The 22,789-nt window shown below is 45.7% G+C and overlaps 1 protein-coding gene across 7 annotated transcripts in view; it reads right to left on the reverse strand.

Moving 5' to 3' along the window:
* Window positions 1-22,789, reverse strand: part of PPP1R12B (protein phosphatase 1 regulatory subunit 12B) — a 134,087-nt gene that overhangs the window by 86,312 nt on the left and 24,986 nt on the right. For all 7 annotated transcript variants that reach the window (XM_041422571.1, XM_041422570.1, XM_041422565.1 and 4 more), the window contains exons 2-6: window positions 13,328-13,458; window positions 11,722-11,840; window positions 8,715-8,874; window positions 4,805-4,949; window positions 2,424-2,498 (exon numbers count right to left, since the gene is read on the reverse strand). In XM_041422571.1, coding sequence (XP_041278505.1) covers window positions 2,424-2,498; window positions 4,805-4,949; window positions 8,715-8,874; window positions 11,722-11,840; window positions 13,328-13,458 — 630 coding nt within the window. The remainder of the gene's footprint in view (window positions 1-2,423; window positions 2,499-4,804; window positions 4,950-8,714; window positions 8,875-11,721; window positions 11,841-13,327; window positions 13,459-22,789) is intronic.

Below are 22,789 nucleotides of genomic sequence, written 5' to 3' on the forward strand. Positions count from 1 at the left end.
CTGCCTCTGCCATGACCAGGGATGAACCTTGACTGCTGCCCAGAGAGGTTGTGGGCTCCCCCATCCCTGGAAGTGTCCAAAGCAGGTTGGATGGGGCTTGGAGCAACCTGGGATCGTGGGAGGTGTCCCTGCCCACAGCAGGGAGTGGAATGGGATGAGCTTTAAGGCTGCTTCCAGCCCAAACCATTCTGGGATTCCCCTGGAGGTCTGTGCATGTGTGTGCGCCCATGAAATCAGGCTAGATTCAGCAAAAAAACTGATGCCTTTTTGGCTGTTATTTACTTGCTGTCAGAGAAAAGCATTCAAGTCTGCCCTGTACAGGCAACCAGGGAACTCCTATGAGGATGGATCACTTCTTAAATCTCTCAAATGCACAAAGTGACTGCATGGGAATACCTGGGATCACACAAAAATGGAAAGATTTTGTCTAGAGAGCTGCAATATTAATTTTACCACTATCAGTGACAAAACAGTACCCAAAAATTGTTTTAGTACCTTCCAGAAGAACAGGAACAGCTGAGGCAGAAGTAGGGAGGCAGTTAGGGGTTCAATTTAAGGCTGACTCTGCTGTATCATGGCTCATGGTTATTCTTTTTCTTCTGACAGCAGTTGACACCAGGAAAAGGAAGTAAAAGCACTGTAAACTCTGAATCATAGAATCCCAGAATTATTTGGGTTGGAAAGGACCTTAAAGCTCATTCCCCTGCCATGGCAGGGACACCTTCCACTGTCCCAGTAGCTCCAAGCCCCGACCAGCCTGGCCTTGGACACTTCCAGGGATGGGGCAACCACAGCTGCTCTGGGCACCCTGTGAAGTGGGAAAAGCTGCATGGATTCCAGTGAAGAGCAAAAATCTGTGCTACAACATTGTTAAACTGACCAAACTGCTGGAGCACAGCAAAGGGAAGAGCAGGAAACAGCCTGCTTCATTCACAGTTAATTCAGTAACAGGGAAAAAAAATCCAAACCCAAACCAAATTAATTGCTTCCAGCATACAAAAATCCCCCCTGCTTTCCAGTAATGGCAGCAAATCTTTCAGCAAGGGTGGCACAGTGTTCTGCCTTAGACTGAAAAACATATCTGATTTGAAAGCCATTTTGGAAGAGAAATAACATCTTGGAACTGCCTGCTTTATCCTTAACAAATACAAGTTTCTGATTTTAAGTGATAAAAGTGGTACATGATAAACACATGATAAACTGGCTTTTTCACTAAAAAAACATATCCACTAAAAAAAAGTGTAATAAAATCCAGATTCTTCTGCCCAGCCTGAATAAATGGAGAAGGCCTTTACATAGTGCTTCTATATAGAGAACAGGGGGGTTGTAGCCCCTGCAAAGCATCCCTAAAAATGGGTGAGCAATCACCCAAAAAATTCTTCTTTTTCTTTTCCTTTAAGAAGTTCAGTTATCCGCAAAATCCTGGGTAGTGAAAGAGAGGGGAATCCAAAATACAACCCTGATAGTATTTATCAACACCTCATTTAGGGACAAGCTGATTAATTTTTAAGAAGTTCCTGTGAATACTAAGGCTGCTATTTGAGGATGGCAGCAGCTGTGTTGTGATCAGAGCTGGAGTTCTAACCACCCACACTGTCAGTTCCTGAAAATCCATTCCTGGGTTTATCAGCAGTGTTCCCATTCTGTCTGTTTCTGAACCCAATGTTTTAAGTGATACTTACAGATTTTTAATTCTTTTTGAAAGAAGGTTAGCTTGTGTTTTGGAAGCACCCAAATGAGATAACTGAGTAGACCAGATGAAATAGGAAAAAACTCAATCCAAATCCAACTTTCTAGCATGACAACTGCCCTTACTTTGAACAAGATATGTTTTGCTTTCCTTTTTTTATGTCAACTTTTGGCTTATAATCCCTTCCAATCTCTTCCACTGCATTATGAAATGGCAATTTAATATAATTTTGAAACCACCCATTTTTTTCAATCCAGAATTTCCTGAAGTTTATACTTTTTCTTCCTCAATCCAAAGCCTCCCTATTGTAAGAAAGGCAGACATAGCAACAGATCTATTTCTCAACACTGACAGTACAGTGTACTTCCCTGGATGCAAACACAAAGCTGACTTGGGTAATCACTCATTAGGAACAGAGCACTTTGATGCTAGAGAGCCTGCCAGCCAACAAAGCAACTGCAGGACAATAACAATTACAAAGATGAACACAAATTCCTTACCAGTTTCCATAATTCTGCATGCCATCATATTACTGACCTCCTTGCTGCTGTCATCCAGTTATTTAGATTTCTAGCTATTGAAAATATTGCTGTGATTAAATATTGCAAATGAGTAACTAAAGAAAAGAGCTAGGCCTCAGCTTCCTGCATCTGTTGGCACCATGTCTTGGAGAACACCTGTGTGTGAAAAGGTAATTGGAGAGGTAATTGGAAAACGATCTCCAGAAACTCACCACAGTCTGTTTCTTCTGCAACATTTCTAAATGCTCCACAAGTCCCTCATCAGCAACATCAAAGGGCGTCTGGCCCTGGTGCAAAGAGAGAACACAAGAGGATATCTGAGATGGCACACTGGTAATATTCCAAGAAGTCCTATTTACCAGTGCATATGCTCCACATCCTCCCTCCCCAAATGGTGAGTGACACTGTTTCACTCCAGAGCAAGGAAACTCATGTGACAGTGATCATGGAATCACAGAACCATTTTGGCTGGAGAAGACCTCTAAGATCATGTTTATGTTCAGTGAGCAGCTTTTACCAGGGCAGTGCAGGTCCCTGGCTGCTGCTGCTCAAATCCAACAGCCAGGACTATGCTTGAGTTTCCAAGTTTCTAAAAAGAACACTGTTGTATTGAGAGGGAATGTGATCAACCTCTTCTTATGTTGGATATCAGGGAAAGGTTCTTCCCCCAGAGGGTGCTGGGCACTGCCCAGGCTCCCTGGGGAATGGGCATGGCCACTCCCTGAGGAGTGTTTGGACAATGTTCCCAGGGATTACCAGGGTGGGATTGTTGGGGTGTCTGAGCAGGGCCGGGGGTTGGACTGGATGATCTTTGTGGGTCCTTTCCAGTTCATTATATTCCTGATTCTGTGTTACTTTACCATCTTGTATTTAAACGTTCTGAAAGGCTGCCAGCAAACCAAAAAATTTGGGATCCATTTCCACGTCCATGGGCATGTATAAAATAAAACAAACCAGAAAAAGTACTCTAGTGTACAAACCAAGAAATTGGTTACATTTTCACCAAACTAAAGCTCTAAATGCCATTAACAACCTGAAACCATATGGCTACACGTCAAAAAATAAAAGGAGGCCTTGTCCATCTGACCCAACAAGGAGACAATTCTAGACTGGAAGGAGTGAGTAACACAATAAATACAACTGTGGCTGTTCCAAGTATGGCATGACACAAGACCCCATATGCATCCTGAACACTTTGGAAAAGCACCTGATGGCATTTAAACAGAAAAGATTCCCCACATTTTGGGTGCCAAAGAGCTCACCAGGCTGAAAGGGTTCCTCGTGGGGCATTTGAGTTCCAGCAGTTTCCAGCACAGCTGGATGCACTTGAACACACATGGCCCTCTCTTATCACATCCTCCTGCCTGCCTCCATCCCCTGGTGCTCCTCCAAGCACATTCAGCCTTCCCTCCTCCCCCAGAGGCAGCCACAGCACACCCGGTCCAGTGGGAAGCAGCTCACAGACCAGTGTGGACATCCCAGCAGGGACGGGAACACCAAGAGCAGCCCTGGACAAGCCTTGAAAATGCAAGGGCTCTTCAAGGAAAAACCTCCAACTGTTAGAAAGGAAAGGTTTTTGCTCCTTTTCTTCCATCCTATTTTTCTTTGCTTATGTCTCACAAATCTTACATTTCCTTTCTTATCACCAATACATAGAAGAGGGAGGATTTAAAACTGCCAGTTTCTCATGGGTTCACTTGTTTTCAGTGCCTTCAGTACCTTAATATTAGTATATTATTCTGCACTCCAAGATTGTTTCTTTGCTGTCATTTGATTTCTCAGGGTTACACTAACTCAGGATGGCACAGATCAGCTCCTATCCCTTCTTGCAAGTTCAGTGTTAATCAGGTCACATTTGCCATAATATTTGAAACCTTTTCTGTCTTCTGCCAGTCAAGATTCTTCATGTACTGATGTATTTAAATTATCCAGTGCACAAGCAAGGAGGACTGCTATGACTTTGTCATGCAGGTGGATCATGATGTTGGATCTCCTATGAGACCCCACCTGGACCTCTGTGTCCAGCTCTGGAGCTCCTATCTCAGGACAGACATGGACCTGCTGGAAAGAATCGAGAGGGGCCCACTAAACTGACCACAGGGCTGGAGCCCCTCTGCTCTGGAGCCAGGCTGGGGGAGATGGGGGTGTTCACCTGGAGAAAAGACAGCTCCAGGGAGAACTCAGAGCCCCTTCCAGTGCCTAAAGGGGCTCCAAGAGAGTTGCAGAGGACTTTGGACAAGGGCCTGGAGGGACAGGACAAGGGGGAATGGCTTCCCACTGCCAGAGGGCAGGGAGAGATGCAATATTGGGAAGGAAATTTTGGCTGTGAAGGTGGTGAGGTCCTGGCACAGGTTGCTCAGAGAAGCTGCTGCTCCCCCATCCCTGCAGGTGTCCAAGGCCAGGCTGGATGGGGCTCGGAGCAACCTGGGCTAGTGGAAGGTGTCCCTGCCCATGGCAGGGGGTGGGATGAGATGAGCTTTAAGGTTCCTCTGAATACAAACCAGTCTGGGGTTCTATGATTCCATGATCAAGCAGAAGGCAATAGTTACTATTAATGTGGCTATAGAATACCCTGCATTAGTTGTGTACTGACCAGCTTGTTCCTGATGTCCATGTCACACAGAGCCTCAGCCAGGATGGAACATGCTTCCTTCACTCCCCAGTGAGCAGCAGCATGGAGTGGAGTCCAGCCATCATTGTCCTGGACGTTCAAATTAAACCCAGCCTGGATCAGGAGCCTGAGGAAAGCAGCAGGATTGATCTCTGCCCATTGGGAATGACTTCCTGACACCGCAGTTTCCCCTGTTAGGCACCAAGTGGGCAGCCTGGCTCCCTAACAGTCAGGAGCTTCTGGACTTGTTTATTAACCAAAGCAACATCCCACCTGATGTGCTCAAAACTGTAATGGAAAGGGCAATGAACTTCAATGTAAAACCTGCTGGAACACGGCAAACTGATAAGGTTCCCTTTCAGCATGTCCTGAACTGGGAGAACACCTTGACTTCTCATCTGGCATTGGTGACCCAGTCTGAACTCCTGCTCCAGCAGAGGAGAGAGTCTGGACTGGCTCAGTTGCATCCCTGCACTGTCATCCCTGTGCTAGGGAGCCAAGCACAGCACCTGCCAGGAGAGGGACATTTGGGAACTGGAGCTCGAGCTTGGCTCCCCGAGAGCACAAGGCCACAGTGGGGGGTGGCCCCCAAAGAGACCAACAGGACTGCCAGGGAAGCACCAGTGACAGAGGTAAAATCTGTTTCTAAACAACCCTCATTTGGATTAAACAACCCCAAATGCATTTTTTCAGAGTAGCTCTTGGACAATTCAAGCAAATCTCCACAAGTGAACTTGCCTGGGATCTCCTTTCCTTACCCTCACTGCTGTGCTCCTTCCACCCTCCCTTCTCCATCAGAGGAGAACACTGGTGTTTCACAGCACCTGGAGCTTGAATATTTAATACCAAAACAAACACAAAAGGTTTGGGGTAGTCTGGAGCTCCAGAGCCATGCGCACACTGATGTGGCAGTAATCAGGCAAGAGCACTGAGCAGCTCCTGTATCAAAACTATTATCCAAACTGCTTAAATAGTGAATAACATCCTATGGAAATTCTGCAAGTCTGATAAAACTGCTCCTGAAAATTTCCATTGCAAGAAATTCCCCCATGCAAAGCCACCACTGCACAGCATGAGGGAAATCCAGCAGGACCCCCAACATGGCACCAATAGCTTGGAAACTCCTGCAGCTTTACACCAATGTGCTACTGTGCTAAATAAAACACAGTCACAGCAGAGCAGCTGTGGGCTTCTCTGTGAAAGAAATTGTAAATTAGGTGCTGAGTTTCTGTTGATTTTCCAGTTGGCAGAAGGGAGAAACAGAGCTGCTAAGAGACTCAAGGTCACAGACAAATTCCATGTGTCATTTAGAGTTAGCTGGCTCCTGGCTGTCAGCCCCTTTGGTTTAAGTCACTAGAGCTCTGGATTTGAACTTCAGCACAGCCATCATATACACAAGAGTGAAACAATGTCAGCTTGCTATGCGATGTGTTTATCATTACAACAATTAATGCCAAGTAGAGGCTGTCCAGAACTAAGTCATCCTGCACACAATGAACTTCATCAAGAGCACTGGATACACAACCCTCTCCTGACAGTGAGGGGACCAACACCTTAAATTCAGAGATACTACATTTCTATTCACATGTGCTGTGTCAGATTGCTGGTCTTGGGCATGGTACAGGCACAGACAGCTCATCACTCAATTATAAATTCTAATGACTGAATACAAATCAGAAACACAAAGTACAATAAAATGCTTGAGCTTGATATGAAACAGCTCTTCGACATCAAGTCATGTCACTTAAAATTATGAAACTTAGGATCGAGATAGATGAACACTTCCAGAATGGATTTTAACAGAGGCAATAGAGTAAGCTTGTGTGTTGGTTACACACAGCCTGGCTTTTGGTAGCAGGCAGGCCACAGAGGTGGTTTCTGTGAGAAGTTGCTGGAAGCTTCTACCATGTCTGGCAGAGCCACTCCCTGATGGCTCTGAAGATGGACACGCTGCTGGCCAAAGCTGGGCCAATTAGAGAGGTTGGTGACACCTCTGTGACAATAGATTTAAGAAGAAAATAAAACAAAGTGGGCATGCACAGTTTTTTTCTTGTCACAGAAGAGGAGGTGAGAACATGTGAGGGAAACAACATGGAGACACCAAGAAGAATGAGGGGGAGGAGGTGCTCCAGGCACCAGAACCAAGATTCCTCTGCAGGCTGTGGTGATGACCATGGTGAAGCAGCTGTGCCCCTGCAGCCCATGGGGATCCACAAGGGATACAGAGATCCATGGACAGCCCAGGGGATCCACGGGGGATGCAGAGATCCACCCACAGCCCATGGGGGAGGTGCTCACACTGCAGAGGGTGGATGCCTGGAGGAGGCTGTGATCCAGTGGAAGACCCTGTGGAGAGAGGGGTCCCTGTTTCCAGGCTGGAGCAGCCTGTCCTTGGAGGACTGCACCCCGTGGAAGAGACACCTATGCTGCAGCGGTTTTGGGAGGACTGTGAGCCTGTGGGGGGAATTCATGTTGCAGCGGTTTTGGGAGGACTGCTGCTTGTGAGAGTGAACCCACACAGGAGAAGTTCACAGAGAACTGTCTCCCGTGGGAGTGACCCCATGGTCTCACAAGTGACCCCAAGGTCTCACTTCCTCTCCCAGAGCAGTGAAGAAAATCTCGGTGCTGGACTGACCCAAACCCCCACACCCTGTCTCCCCTCCCTGTGCTGTCAGTGGGAAGGAGGGAGGGGCTGAGGGTAAAAGGTGTTTTAAAGGCTTATTTTACTTCTCATTATCCTCCTCTGATTCTGTTAGTAATAAATTCACTTTGCAACTTTAAGCTGAGCCTGTTTTGCCCTTGAAGGGTTTTCTCTGGTCTTTATCTCACCTCAGGAACCCTTTGTTAATTTTTTGCTCTGCTCTGCCCAGCTGTGGGAGGGGAGGGTGAGTGAGTGGGTGCCTGGCATTGGGCAGTGTCAAACTACGACACTTTATAAAGAATATTTACAAGTGCATGTAGTAACAACGCAAACGGGAATTCACATGGATAGAGGGCAGGATTAGATTAGATATGAGGTAAAAAATCCTCCCTATGAGGGTGGGCAGGCCCTGGCACACGGTGCCCAGAGAAGCTGTGGCTGTCCCTGGATCCCTGGAAGTGTCCAAGACCAGGTTGGACAGGGCTTGGAGCAACCTGGGATAGATGAAGGTGTCCCTGCCCAAGGCACGGGGTGGGACAAGACAAGCTTTAGGGTTCCTCCCAGCCCAACCCAGTCTGGGATTCCATAAGCTCTACGTTCATGGGCAGCTCCAGCCACACATAAAGAGCAGAGAAGAAAGCTTTATTGGTGGAAAGCTTAATTTGACATTACCTGTAGCAATATTAATGTTTTTTACCAGGAAATGCTACACTGGGCAGGTTTATGGACATAATAATCTTGTTGGTGCCAGGACAGCAGAGCTGTCAGGTGCTGGAATCCCTCTGTCACTGCAGGAGCAATAGCATGAAGGGGCATAGGACAGTGAGACAGGGGTGGACACTGCACTTTCCCACAAGACTGGTCATGTTTGTGACTGTCATGCAGTATGTACTGTCACTTTGTATGTCAACATTATACTTTTATCCCCTAATACTGTTTAACTTGCTAGTCCTGAAGCCATTACTCTAACTGTGAAAATCATACCTTGTGATTAGAAAAATTAGAGACCTCCTAATTTATGCCTCATTCTTCAAAAAGCTTTCATTACTCCAAAAAAGCCTGGAGGTATGAAAGGGAATCCTCCAGTCCCTGTGTATTTCTGGGTGAACCACTGTGGTTGTACACATAAAACCACGGAGCCTTTTGAGAAACAGCAGCCTGACAATTTCAGTATGGAATAAATTTCTCTGAATGTAAAGCAAGATGTCTTCAGCCTCAATTTAATGCATCATCCCTGGAAGGAGCTCCTACCTCATGACTTCAGAATATCCCTTGGCTGCAGCCACATGAAGAGCTGTGGCTCCTGTCCGAGGCTGCTTTATATCCTCAATTCTCCCACTGTTCAGCCATTGCCGGGCATCCTGGAGCATCTGCTGCTCCTCTTCTTTCCTTGACAGCTCTAGATCTACACCTAAGGGGGTGAAGCACAGAACAAAAGACAAACAAGAGTTGAAAGCTCTGAAGTACTTGTTACACTTAACCTATGGTCCATTTGCTATAAAATATTAGTAAACTATTTCTTCCACAAACATTGTAAACTATTTCTTCCACAAAACAATCAGCAAAAGCCTCTTCTGTGTCATTGATAGAGACTTCAAAAACTGCCTAAGTTAAAAATTTTGAAAGCTGAACCAGTGGTTGCAATCCAGTCCAATTAACTAAAAGCTCAAATGTGCATTAAGGGTAGAAGGACTGAGTTCTTGGCTGTATCCCAGACTGAAATAACAAAGTCACGAACAACAGCTGAACTGACTCACTGGACCTGCAGCGAGGGTATAATCTACAGGGAAGGTCTGAGGACCCTCAGATGTCTCCTGCAAGAGCACGGTGATGCCAGCTCTTTGCTCACTGCGTATTCAGGACACTGCATATGACACACAGAGGAACCTGCACTGCTCCAGAGGCATCCATGACAGGCATGCTGAGAGAAGCACTGAGTTATCCCACCGAGCAGCATACCCCCAGATTCTGACAAAACACAATTTGAAATAATTTTGGCATTAGAAGGCCAGAAGATATCTATGGCAATGGCCTAAGTGACTGCTTAGGGGCAGGTGGGGTGTGGAGAGGCAGGGGGATGATGTGGACAGGGAGGTGTGCCTGGCTGACAGACTCATTAAACCAATGAGAGGCAAAACTCCACTTGTTTTCCTAATTGGAGTTTTCACAGCAATGAGATCATAGAAGGACAATGTATCAATCACAAGTATTGATACCAATCCAAACAAGATTAATCAGAACAGAACTCTCCAACTCAGGAAAACATAAAAACTAGAAGATGACAAATCTCAAAAATCAAGAAGGGGCCTGAAGAGCAAGTGTTCCTATGGATTAATACTTTCAGTACAAGAATGACATGACTGCCAATTAAATTACGTTTAAAACAGAACCAAGGAAAACACTTAACTCAGAGTCTGAGCTGTGAGACCCACTGCTGCAGGATTTTGCAAAGATCAGAAATAAACTGGCTTCAGACCAAGGACTAGACAAGTTTGTAGCTATTACACACAATTCCTGAACATGTTGGAGTTCCCAAGGAGGGCTACACGAGCTCGGGAAACAGAAAATCACGGGGCACTCACAAATACACAGAAAGCCAATTTGGTTCAGGAATTTCTGGAGGCATAATAGCTGGAGGCTGGGAGGGCAATTGTACACACTTGAGCTGTTGTTACAGTCTGCAGCAGGCATCTGAACACAGCCCCTGCTGAGGACAGGCTGTGGAGCTTGGACAGATGCTTATTTAAAGTTCAACCCCATTTCCTCCAGCAATATGATCCTTTAAACTGTGAAATGGGAATCTTCATCTGGAGACAGATGGTTGTTTCAGGGTATCTTAGCAGGATGCCACTAATATGGTGAGGCAATGCAAGCAGAATCCCAAAAAGTGTCAGGCAAAATACTTGCAGGTAAGGCAGAACCACTGCCTCAATGTCCTGCAAGATTTCAACCACATTATTGTCATTCAAAGAACCTGAAGGTGCACAAGTCCATAGAACCTGGTGAGAGGCATCCATGGGGCCCAAGGGAGCTGGTAGAGGAAGTATCTAAGTCACTCTTGTATTTGAGAAGTTGTGGCAGTCTGGTGAACTTCTCATGGACTGGAAAATGGAAAACAGCACCCATTTTTAAACAGGGATAAGAGAAAGACCTGGGGCACTACAGGCCAACTGGCCTCTCCTCTGTGCATAGCAGGATCATGGAGCAGATCCTCCTGGAAACTATGCTAAGGCCCATGGAAAATAAGGAGGTGATTGGTGACAGCGAACCTGGCTTCTCTGAGGGCAAACTGTGCCTGACAAATTTGGTGGCCCAGGAACATTAACACAGGTGATAAAGCACCGAGGGACTGATTCCTTCCTTAAAAATAAAGTCACCACCATGTGTCAAAATATATCTGACAGAGGGACTGGATTCAATCCAGCACACAAGCAACCCCCCCAAACCTGCAGGAATAAAATAATCCAGACCAGAGTCTTTGGGGGTCTGTAGCCCAAACACACACTCCAAGGAGAGTAACTTCAAAGCCAGATGAACCAGCTCAGACACGAATGCAGCTGAGCTCTGACTATGTCCAAGGATAGAAGCTCCAGGAATTCCTTGGGTTCCTTTTCCAACACTGTTGATGAAATTCATAGACATGATTTAAACTTCTCACACACACATGCAGACATTCAACCACTCCCAAATGAATTCCATGAGTATGAAGAAAATTTTAGCCTGATAAAGTAATTCTTTATTTTAACATCAGTCCAAAACTATTCTTCAGCCAGGGATGTTTGTGCAGGGACAGCCTGGAGAGCAGCCCCTCTCAGCCAGGCACACCTGATGAGAAAAGGGATATGGCAGAAGAAATCTAGGGAAAGATGAGGATAAAGCATGACACTTCCAGGCCTGGAATATTCATTTCCTGGTCCCTGCCTGTGGCAGTCCCATAAATCTCAACTAGGTTTTATCAGGCCTTAGTGAAACATGACCTTTCATTTATATCAGAGGTCAGAACTAAATCTCACTTTAAAAGTAACTAGATCTGATGAATCAGATTTCAGGACTGTGGTGCTGTGCTTTGAAGAATCCCAAGGACAGAGACCACAAACCTCCTGCATCTGCTCCACTGTCCTGATAGCAAAGCAAAATTTGCCTGCTGCTTCCTGGGCCAGATCTCAGATCTCTTCACCAACACACAGCAAGGCAGCAGAATTCTCATACAGAAACGCTTAGGGGTCCCAACTCTCACCTATTCAAGCCCTTCCTTTACCTTGTTTCTTGACTTGCTCCAGAAGCAGGTCCTTCATGGCCGCCTCCTCGGCGATGTCGGACGGGACCTCCCCCTCGCTGTTCACAGCAGCCACGTTGGCCCCGTGGCTGATCAGGTACCTGCAGTGGGGACACCAGGCCAGCACGTCACACCTCTGTGCTTGGCACCAGAGCAAGGACACAGGCAACCAAACAGCACCACAAAGTATTTGTCTTTCTCATGCAAGTTAAATTACCAAATGAGGACCTTATTCTTAGCCAATTTCTAGACTAAAAATGTTCATTGTAAGTGCAAGGTCCTTGCTCAGGAGCTCAGAGTTTTTCTTTCTCCATACTTAAACACCCCTATTATTACATTAATCTGGTTGATTATCTTTTTTTTTATTTAAGAAAAGGAAATTTTACTAATTTTTAAAAAGCCTTATCAAGTATCATCAACTTTTAAATTTATCCTCTTATAACTTTACAAAAAGTTCATTGAAGAACAACAGACATCTTCTTTGGCTTGTACATCTTTTAATGAGTAGAATTCTGAGAAGTAAAAGAAGATCTGTTTAAGCACACAAATATAGGAGGGTGAGGTTACCTGGTTTTATAATTTATTCTCAATTCATTTAAGAAATAGTTATCTTAATTAAAATTTTGGAAACTTTCTGGTAGCCGTGGTGGACTAAATATATAAGCACAGTATGACTGGCAAAGAATAAAGGATTGGTGTTCAGCCTGAAGAAAAGGAGCTCAGGGGGGACCTTCTTGCTCTGCACAACTCCCTGACGGAAGGGTGCAGCCAGGTAGGGGCCGGGCTCTGCTCCCAGGGAACAAGGAACAGGACAAGAGGAAATGACCTCAAGCTGTACCAGGGAAGAGTTAGGTTGGAGATTAGGGGAAATTTCTTTTAAGAAATAGTGGTCAGGCCCTGGCATAGCTGCCCAGGGCAGTGGTGGAATCACCATCCCTGGGAGTGTTCAAAAAAGGAGTGGATGTGGCACTTGAGGTTTAGTGGTGAACATATTGGTGGTGCTGGATTGACAGCTGAACTTGAAAGTCCCCACTTAACCACAGCACTGCTCACACCAGTTTGTCTGTGGTAAGGAAATGTACTCGTGGAATCTCAGTCTGGTTTGTGTCAGAAGGGACCTTAAAGCCCATCCAGTCCCACCCCTGCCATGGGCAGAGACACCTTCACTATCCCAGGCTGGTCCAAGTCCCATCCAACCTGGCCTTGGACACTTCCAGGCACGGGGCAGCCACAGCTTCCCTGGGCAGCCTGTGCCAGGGCCTCACCACCCTCACAGGGAGGAGCTCCTTCACTACACATCCCTCTAGCAGCTCTTCCATTTTCCTTTTTCTTGGCATTTTAGCTAAAGTATCTAATGAATCATAAGACAGTCTCATGGCAAGAGAAAAAGGCAACCAGTTGAAGGCTTCACCTTAATCCTCAGAAGTTCAGAATTCAATACCAAGAGAAAAGCACCTATTTTCAGCATTGCTTTCCAAAGCACTGTACAAGGCTTAGAGTATTCATCACCTGTGTAGCTGCTCTGAATAGACAGGCACAGGGAAGTGTTAAATAGATAAACACCCGGAACAGCCCCAGACTCACTCACTCTGCTATGTTCAGGTAGCCACACGATGCCACGGCATGAAGAGGGGTCCAGCCCTCGTTGTCTTGCTGGTTCACATTGGCTCCATTTTCCACTAGGAACTTCACCATGTCCAGGTTCTCATCAATACAGGCCTGAGGGAGGATGGGAGGGGATGTCCGGGGGAAGAAGGATTGAAGGGAAAAGGAAGAGAGAGAAAAAAAAATTGTGTTGGTGTTAAATCAAACGTACAACCTCGTTGGCAGTTTACTGGCAGCAGGCAATATCTGGGTTGAACTTCCCATGCTGTGAGCAATCACACCTTAAAGCTTAAGGTAACTTCAATCTGTCAATGAAAACAAATTCCAAAACTTTCAAAAATTAACTGTAACCCAGAGTTCCCAGATGGACAATCTCTGAATTTGCTCAAACTTCACTTTTCACCAGTGATCTCCTTCCGCTCTCCCACAGTGGGGACGCTGAAATGATGGATCTGTGGTAGTTTTAGGTACAGCATCATATCCCTCTAAGCAAGGCAGGCTGTGTATTTACTGAGATTATACTGGTCCTCAAAATGTCAGTGAATAAAGGTTGTAACAGTGAACACAATGAGGCCTCACTAGGGGCAGGGACGAGAAGGGAAAGCAGCAGCTCCAGGAGCCAGACTAAAGCAGCTCAGTTACAGAGATAATCATTACAAAAGCAGAGTTCTAGGGAACTCAATAACTTCTTTATTCAGCAGTATCTCTTTGTTTTCCTAACACAGGAAACTTTCCCTGTTTGTTCTACAGCCCCATGAGCTACTGAAGAGAATGACAGCCCTTGATTAGCTGCTGTAGTCATTCCTGAGCCTGCATTTACAGAGAGCTCCCTGCTTTGAAGTTGCCAGAAGAAAACCTAGCTTGATTTTCAAGTCTCAGCAGTTCTGTTGGGTGGAATTCCTCCTTCCTCAAATTCCTGTCTCCAGCACTCTCTGTGTTACATTTACAGCTCACTGGAAGCTGCTATTCAAGGATGAGCTGGCAACTTAATACACACATCCCAATGCGTGTGCCTCTGCTGGGAAGCACAGGGCATGACCAGGAGGTGCAAGGACTGTTTTTACTACATGTCCATCCCCAGGCAGAAACACAGCTCCTCATCACTAGAGAGGGAAACAGCTTGTCCAGGATTCCTCCAAAATCCCAACCTTTGATCCTTTTGCACAGCTTGATGTGGGCACACCTATTGTTTACAGCAGTCAGGTGACTCCCAGATGATCCATCTAAAACAAGCAGCACTGACTATCCATCCATTGCTGTCCCAGCAAGGAAAAAAAAATGAGGAAATCCTCTCAAACCAATATCCACACACCCCAAAAATAAACAATCCTGGTTTATCCACACATTCTTCTGTGCTGCATTGCTCATGTCAAAGGAGAGGCATGTCCTGGACCAGGATAACCAGCTCTTGTTATTTTAACTGCAAAGAGAGTTGGACTGGATAATTCTTGTGGATGTTTTCCAACTCAGGACACTCTAGGATTCTCAAATCCAGAACTGCTACTTAGGACACCATCACTCCTCCATTTGCTTGGTTCACAAGCAGCTATGCACAAGCCCAGCTTTGAAACCTCCAACGAAGCACATTCCAGAGAACTAACCTCTAGTGCAGGTACTTGGCAAGCATGAGACAACACAGAGAACATCCACAGCACTGGGAAAGGATGCCCCAGGAGCAGGCTCAAGTCCCAACTGAGCCCGTGCTGAAGCATCAGTGTGTTTCCTGGCCCTGCTTTAGACTGGTTTACCTGAACTGTGGCCAGAAAAGCACAAGCAGAAATCTAGAAATCGTTTACTTCAGGGGCTGCTCCAAACCCATAATGGCTGAGCCCAGTCTGGACTGGCTCCATCCCCTCTGCTCAGTCCATCTACAACCTCCCACCCTCAGGACCAAAACAGTTTTGTCCTGTAAACCCTGCTCTGAGAGGCTTCTCTTAGATTATTTCAAGAAGTAAAATTGGAAAAAAAACCCCGACACAAACAAAAAATCTTGAGGACTAAAGAACACCATAAGGTTGGAGGAGCCCCAGGTTCAAGTATGATGGGGCAGGACATGGTTACATCTTAGCAATGTGCAAACCAGGTTCTACCACCAGCTTCAGGAGCAAGGGTTTGGTCTTCTTTTATCTGGTCCAACCCCCTGCTAAAAGCACAGCTAAATCTTGTTAGATCACAAGACTCAGGGCCTGCTTCACTTCAGTCTGCTGGGATGGAGACTCCCTATCCCCGTGCTTCACCATCCTCTCTGTGGGTAATTCTTCTCACAATCTAATCAGGATTTTCCTTGCAATCTGTTCCTTTTTCTTCAGCAACACAGATCCAGCGTCCAAGTCTCAGCAGGTGATGAGGGCAGGAAATGCAAGTAAAATATTCCTACTGTCCAGGAGAACTCCAGCGTGCCCAATGTGCATCTGGTTAATTTTAAGACACACTGTAGAAAGGATAAGCATCTGATTTCCATAATCCCACAAACGACACAAACATACCTATTAATGTCTTCTGTCTGTACCAACGCACTGAAATGCAGCAGGAAGGCAAAGGACGTGATGCACGCAGAGGTGGGCATGGAAACACATGAATCTATAATAATCCCTCTTCAGCTCAAGGAGAAATCCTGTGAGAATTCAAGCCTGATCCTGCAAAGCTCAGATCCAATCTCTGTTTTACTGTCACTTTTATTTATTGTGATTTACTTCAAGCTTTCCCCCAACATACTTCAAATAAACTGCACTTAACATCTTCCTGATGAGTTATTTACATTTTGACCTGGGAATACCACCAGTGTTGACTTCATCTAAAAGCATATTGCTCTGGAAATAGCCAGGAAAGGTTCACCCACGCAGTGTTTTTCTTTTGGGCACAATCCCTTCTGGCTGCCCACAGCGCTGGAGCCTCACAGAGGAATTTTATCAGCCAAGGCAGCAAGGTGGATGGATGGTTCCTGCCTGTGCACACTCACTACTCTGCTGGGTTTGTTCAAGTGTTACCTGTAGCTCGAGTGTGAATCTAAATTTAGACTGAAGAATGTCTCTAGAGCATGAGCTTTGTACATATTTGAGAGAGAATTTTATTTACATTGTTTATCAAATACACCCACTACATCTGCACAGCCTGGGAACCAGCCAAGGAAAAAGCATGGTTCTTGCCCAAGCCACTGGATAAACTGAACTCTAAAGTTAAATGCCTGTGTAAATGCATAAAAGAGCCCTATCACTCTTTTAAATTTCTTCTTTATTGGCCTTGCTGTTGTGCTGTGCCCACCCTGCCTGGCTCTGATGCATTATCCTGCATGCTAGAACCAGCAGGATAATGGGATCAATCCCCACCTGCTCCTACATGGAAATCTGCAGTGATTTGCCTCTCCTGGCTCCTGCAGAGAGCTGTCGATGATGAAGAGTCAGGGCTCTGTGGGTGCTGACAGCTCCCAAGGGAGCCAGGACCAATCAACACTTGCTGTCTGCACTTACCACCAAGAGAAAGCCAAGTGTAAAGGTCTCCACCGCTATCCTTAATGGAGCAGGAGAATATTCTTTAGTACATAAGAGAAATAACCCTCCTCCATTCTTCTGTAGTTCATGAAAAGCTGCTGTTCAATGTGTGTGATCAAGGAAAAGCTGCTGTTCCACGAATGTGATCCTGCCATGGAACACTGCCTGGCAAATACTGATTTTAGTATGAGCTGATGACACACAGGAGACAGAGTACAGTAACATGAACAGTTTTTTAAGTGACAGGTATGCCCATGCCTACCTCAAATACCAAAATACAAGATTTTTTTGCATTGTTGTATCATTACATACAACTAATTACATTGGCTGAGATTTGAAAAAGTGAGGTGGAAAAGGAGTTTCCAAAACCAACATCAGACAAAAAAGTACTGAGTAACTCCTGCTCAGCTCTGAAAATCTCATCATGGTGTCAGGTAAGAAACTATCAGGCAAGGGATTATTTACCTAATTTTTTAGTCAAACACTCTAAAAGAACACATTTCTTAACATGGTATATATGATATGATATGATATGATATGATAAACACAAATCAGAGCAAGAATTATGAGGTCAACAACTTGGATAATGAGTAAAATTGGTAACTTCTAAAGACCTTCTGAACTTCAAGAACTTTAGAAAGCCTTTAAAAATGTTACAAGAGATTAAATGGCAACTTTTAGGGGTTGCAATGTATTTCTGTGTGTACTTTTACAGTATCAACTGATTAACACTGATGTTATCAAGGAATTCATACTTGCACATACATTAATGTATTAATCATTTCATATATGTCACCATTTAACCAAGATACACAGTAAAGAACAAAATTTTCACTGTTTAGAAGTACTTAGGGTATACATTTGTCCACCTAAAATTTTTCAGAGGCCTGACTGCTGAAACCCCTTCAGCACACCTCTGCTGTGTGTTTCCTTGTGCAAATCTACTGAAATTAAGCACTGTGAGCCAGCCTGTAGGAAAAACAGCCTTCCAGGGGTTCAGGGGTACAGCTCACCTTCAGGCTGACCAACTGGGTTACCTGAGGTTACTGGAGGAAGGAGAAGAGGACAAAGAGGAAGTAAAGGGGTAGATATGTCCTCCTTTAAGTACTACTAATCCTCCAACAGATTTAGGAGAGTGGATAAGTTTAGTAACCCGAGAGGATCTATTGCTATGCAGAGTTCTCCTCTCTTATTCGATCCGTCATTCCTCAGGAGCATGGTAAGGACCACGACCTCAGGGAGCAGAGTCACAAAGCAGACACCTGCCCTCAGCCCCCAAAGAGAGGGGAGACAGTCAAAAAGAGTTGGTTGAGAAGTAATGTTGCCTTTTTGGTGTGTAGTTTCCCCATGTGAGGAAACACTCCCTCTCTTCAACTGCCCTTGGAAAGGGATAGGTTTAATTCTTTCCATTTCAGGCCTTGCTAACCCTCAGCTGCTCAGTTCACACGTAGGAGAGGCTAAAAGCAAGGTTAACTACAAAGCATAGCAGTTTTGTCTTTAAATTTTTAATTCCTTCTTTATCCTCTGCCTCTGTACAAGCTCTAACACAACCTTCAGGGTGATGTGACAGGGTGGGAGTACAGGGTGAGTATCTCTCCCTCTCATCGTGGATCTTCAGCAGGCTAATCTCTTACCACCCCTGTATTTTTCTTGGCAGTTGATAAGCTTCAAGGGCTTCTGGAATGGTACTAATGTATTACAGTTTTAGCAGTCCTTGATGCAAACCACATCCAATGCCCAGAATTACCCACTCAACACGCAAAGAAAAGTTGGCTCATAGGATTTAAATCCCAGGCATCGCTGGGCAAGTCTCCATCCCCAGCTCATGGTGTTCCTCCAGCTCCTGGCAGGAGACCAGCATTTAGCAGTTTTTCCATAGGGAGGAAGTGCTCAGTTTCTAAAATTTGCAGATATGGCATATTAGCTTACCCCCTTCACAGAGAACAGGTGGAGCCCTTTCCAGCCAGGGACGCTCACTGCAGATTTGAGCTTGCCAGGAGCTGTTGCCAAGGCATTCTTCTTCCGAGCATGAAGTTTACATTACAGTAAGGAAACGGGGACACCAGGAAATGGGACAGAACAACTTGGCTTGTCTGGCAAGGCTTGTCCAGCAACCAGACAAAATCTGATCTTATCTTGAATGAAACCTCATTATTACAATGGTGTTGTGTTTGTTCTTTCCTCTGAGCACCCAGAACGCACAAGCACCACTGAGCCCTGATGAGTATCTGCTCCAGCTGCCTGCCACAGGTTTGGTTTGCGTATCTCCTGAGCATCCCCTGGTTCTGAGACTGGAAGATCAGGGAGGAAAAGGAGACAGATGGGATGAGACTGAGGGTTCAGAGGACTGGGAATCAAGCTCCAAGAAGGTGTGAACAGTGCGACACTGCTCACTTTCTAGGGGTGCAACACATTTAGCAAAGCCAAAGCCTAGGACTGGTGTTACATTTCACTACATACTAGATACACATTAGGATAGCAGTGAGGAGAACACCTAAACCACCTCACAAACTCCTAAGAAATTGCTTGGGATCAGCTGAGAAAAAAAAAAAAACAAACCCAAACTTTTTCACCTCCACAAGGAGAAAAGTGCTTACAAACCCAGGAGAACACAGATGCCAGGCAGTAACTGCACATCCGCAGTGCTGTCACAGGCACCCACATGGAGGTGGTTGTTTTCTCCACAACTTGCCCAATTGTTGGTGATTTAACATAAATACCAGAATAACATTCAGCGCAGCTGTTTGCAGGAAGAACAATTCTGGCCAGGATGTCAGTGAGAGCCACTCAGCAACAGGGCCACATCCTGCCCTGTGCCTGCATAAGGTGCTGGCCCTGCCAACAGCAGCACCTGTAACAAGGGGGAGCCTGGCTGGGAGCACACAGCTCTGCTCCCTGCAGCCCCTCTGAGCCAACAGTCAGTTTACAAATAATATGTCATATCTGCCAGTGTCATATGATCATGGGATAATGCAGCATGTAGACGCTTGGCATCAGCCAGCCAGGAAACCTGTAATAACTGCTGTGGGCTAACTTTGGCTGTATTTAATGCCCTGGTGCTCCCGATGTGGTTGACTGGGATTTGAGAGAGAGAAGTCATGCACTTGCTCCAGGCACAAGGAAAACGCAGGAAGGGGAAAGCAGAAAGAGCTGCATGCTTGGCTGCTGTGTTACGTGTTTCCACTATGAATACCCAGTCTTGTGAGAGAACCCAATCTCGGTGACTTCTCTGTGCACAGCGTGAAAACCTCGTAATTCTACCCTGTCAGACCCTGGGGTAGCAATCCCCATGCTTCCCACATGGAGATCATACTTGGCAGTTCCACTTGTCACACAGAAATGTGATAGGTAAACTGCCTGCTGAGGAACATGCTGGCTTTTGAAACGGAGTATGAGCTGCCAGGCTAGGAGAGGCCATGCTTCAGCACTTCTTGATTACTCCAGGAAATACCCACCTCCAGAGCCTCCCAGCACTATGGTACCTCTTGCCCTGTGCAAAATGCTGCTGTTGCTAAATCAGATTGCTCATGAAACCCCCATTATTAATTCTTCTACAAGACTCTCCTCCAATCTAGAAATCAAGAGTTGAACCACGGTGACACACCCAGCCCTTCCCTGACATGGTTTGCTTCCCTCTGTTCCACCACCAAATTTCTCTAACTCTTGAGTCCTCTGAGATTCTTCCACACAACCACATATCCATCATCCTTGCAATGATCTTCAGGACTTTTCTCCACACATCTGTGTGCCCAGAAGGCCACTCCATCCTTCCATCTGGTGAAACCACATACAATTCAGAGAGACCCTCAAAGCAGGGACCATCTGCTACTGCTTGAAGAGTGCCCGGCTCTCAACACACCCAGTGCCAGTCAGGTACAGAACAGCAACACACAGAATCACAGCTGGGAAGTACCTCTGGAGACTCCTAACCTAGTGCCTCCAGTGTCAGCAAGGAATTCTCCTCACCCTTCTGAGCTGTGGATTTCCGTGAGGATGATCATACGCATGTGCATATATGTTCATATAGACATACACAGACACATTTATTCCTTGAATATTCAGGGAACTTTATAATTGTGGGGAAGGACTAGGAGACACAGATTTGTGCAGCCATTCTGATCCAGACTTGATTCACCTCCACAGCTTTGATGCTTTATGTGCCCAAGCCTCTGGCTTTTGCCTCCTAAATTATGTCCTCATGCTGAAAACCTGACGTAGACTCATTTGAGTGACAGAGGCTGCACCACCCGGGAGCTACAAAAAATCCTGCATCAGACAAGGGGTGAAAAAAGTTGGTTTTGTTTAAACAAACCAAGGGGAGACAGCACACTCAAATTATTAAAAGTTTTGCTCTGTACTAAGCAAAGTGTCAGACTGAATACAGGCCATCAAAAGCAGCAGTCTACAAGCAGAATTATTTCTGAGTTCACGTAAGTCTGAATTCAGCCCAAGATCACCATAAGACCCCAGCAAGTTCAAGCCCAGCTTGCTATGGGGTTCCTCCTTCCCAGCCACGTGCTCCCACACCTTGCCTTGCACAGGATCAGTTTCATGCACATTTTCAAAATGTGCCCAGAGGGCGTCGCCTGCCCGAGCTGGGTGGGATGTGCCTGTCCTTTCCCACTGCCTGCAGACCAGCACAGACCCAGCAACACCAGGTGAGCTCAGCCCCACCCTCCAGGACAGACCAGCAGCCACAGGACAACCCTCCTCAAGCCAAGATCTACCAGGTCACTCCTTAATCTGAGCTTTGAGAGGTTTTCTTCATAACAACATTTTCTACAGGATTGGTGTAACGAGACCACTTTGAAGTTATGGAAATGGTTAAAGGGTTCCTGCAAACAAGAGGCCAACGCTGACACCAGCAGCACCATTAACTGTTACACACAGGGCTTGAAGCACTGGCAGGGCAATTCAGTCATGCTGTCACAGCACAGCCAAAGGGATTAAATGACAAGACTCACTTCTCGACTGTTCTCCTGTCATAAGTCTAAAATACATGGAACAAGGTTAGCCAGGAGATAGAGGGAGTCCATGTTCCAGCAAATGCAAGGCAAGAGTAAATATGTGATGTCAACACACACCTCAAAACCACAAACAAAGGCAGGGCTGATGACAGCTGAACAGCATCAGGGTTAAATCTGGGAGCACAGAGAGAGGAGTTCACAGAAAACAAAGGGAAAAGCGCTCCCAAAATAGCCTGGCAACTGTCAGCACTCGGACTGTCGGCACTGGAAGCTATGACCTTGCCATGGTGTCCCATGATCACAGCTCTGCTCTTAAGGGGCTTCTGTCAGAACCAGCACTGCCCAAAAATTCCACCTCCAAGTGATCCCCATATCTCAGGCAGCACAGATTACACTCACCAGTGATTTGGGCAACAACAAACAGCTCGTACTGCTGCTCCTACGACACCACAGAGCTTTTGCACCTTCTCTCTCCTCAGCCTTGGCTTTTGCATGTACTCATGCCTTGACACCCTGCACAGGCACTTCTGTACTACCAACCCAAAGCATTTATGCTTTAAAATTCTTGTCAAATCCAATTCTGAAACAACCACATTAGAACCAGGAGAAAGAGGTAAATTCTGCTTTGAAAAGAACAGAGGAAAGGGAGCAAAATGAGATAAAAAGATTAATTTTCTAGTCTGATTAATTAGCTATGGAGGTTCATTGCTTTAACAGCAGTTGAGTCATACTTCTCATGTAAGCAGGAAGAGAAATATATAGATTATGTCAGATTTTTCCATTGGAAAAAGCCCCACACACGAAGAGAAGTACTCAGCAGTATCCACGTCAGTCATCAAAAGAAACCAACAACAAATCTCTTACAATGATTAGCACAACAAAAAACCCAGCAGAGCACATGGGAAGAGAGGAATACGTGCAAAGGCATAATTATGCCATGAACGTAGCATTTCCAAGATGAAATAGCAGCATGAAATGTCAGGTGGAGAA

The sequence above is a fragment of the Onychostruthus taczanowskii genome, unplaced genomic scaffold (assembly GCF_017590055.1).
Source record: "Onychostruthus taczanowskii isolate IOZ18803 unplaced genomic scaffold, ASM1759005v1 scaffold74, whole genome shotgun sequence".
Taxonomy (NCBI): domain Eukaryota; kingdom Metazoa; phylum Chordata; class Aves; order Passeriformes; family Passeridae; genus Onychostruthus; species Onychostruthus taczanowskii.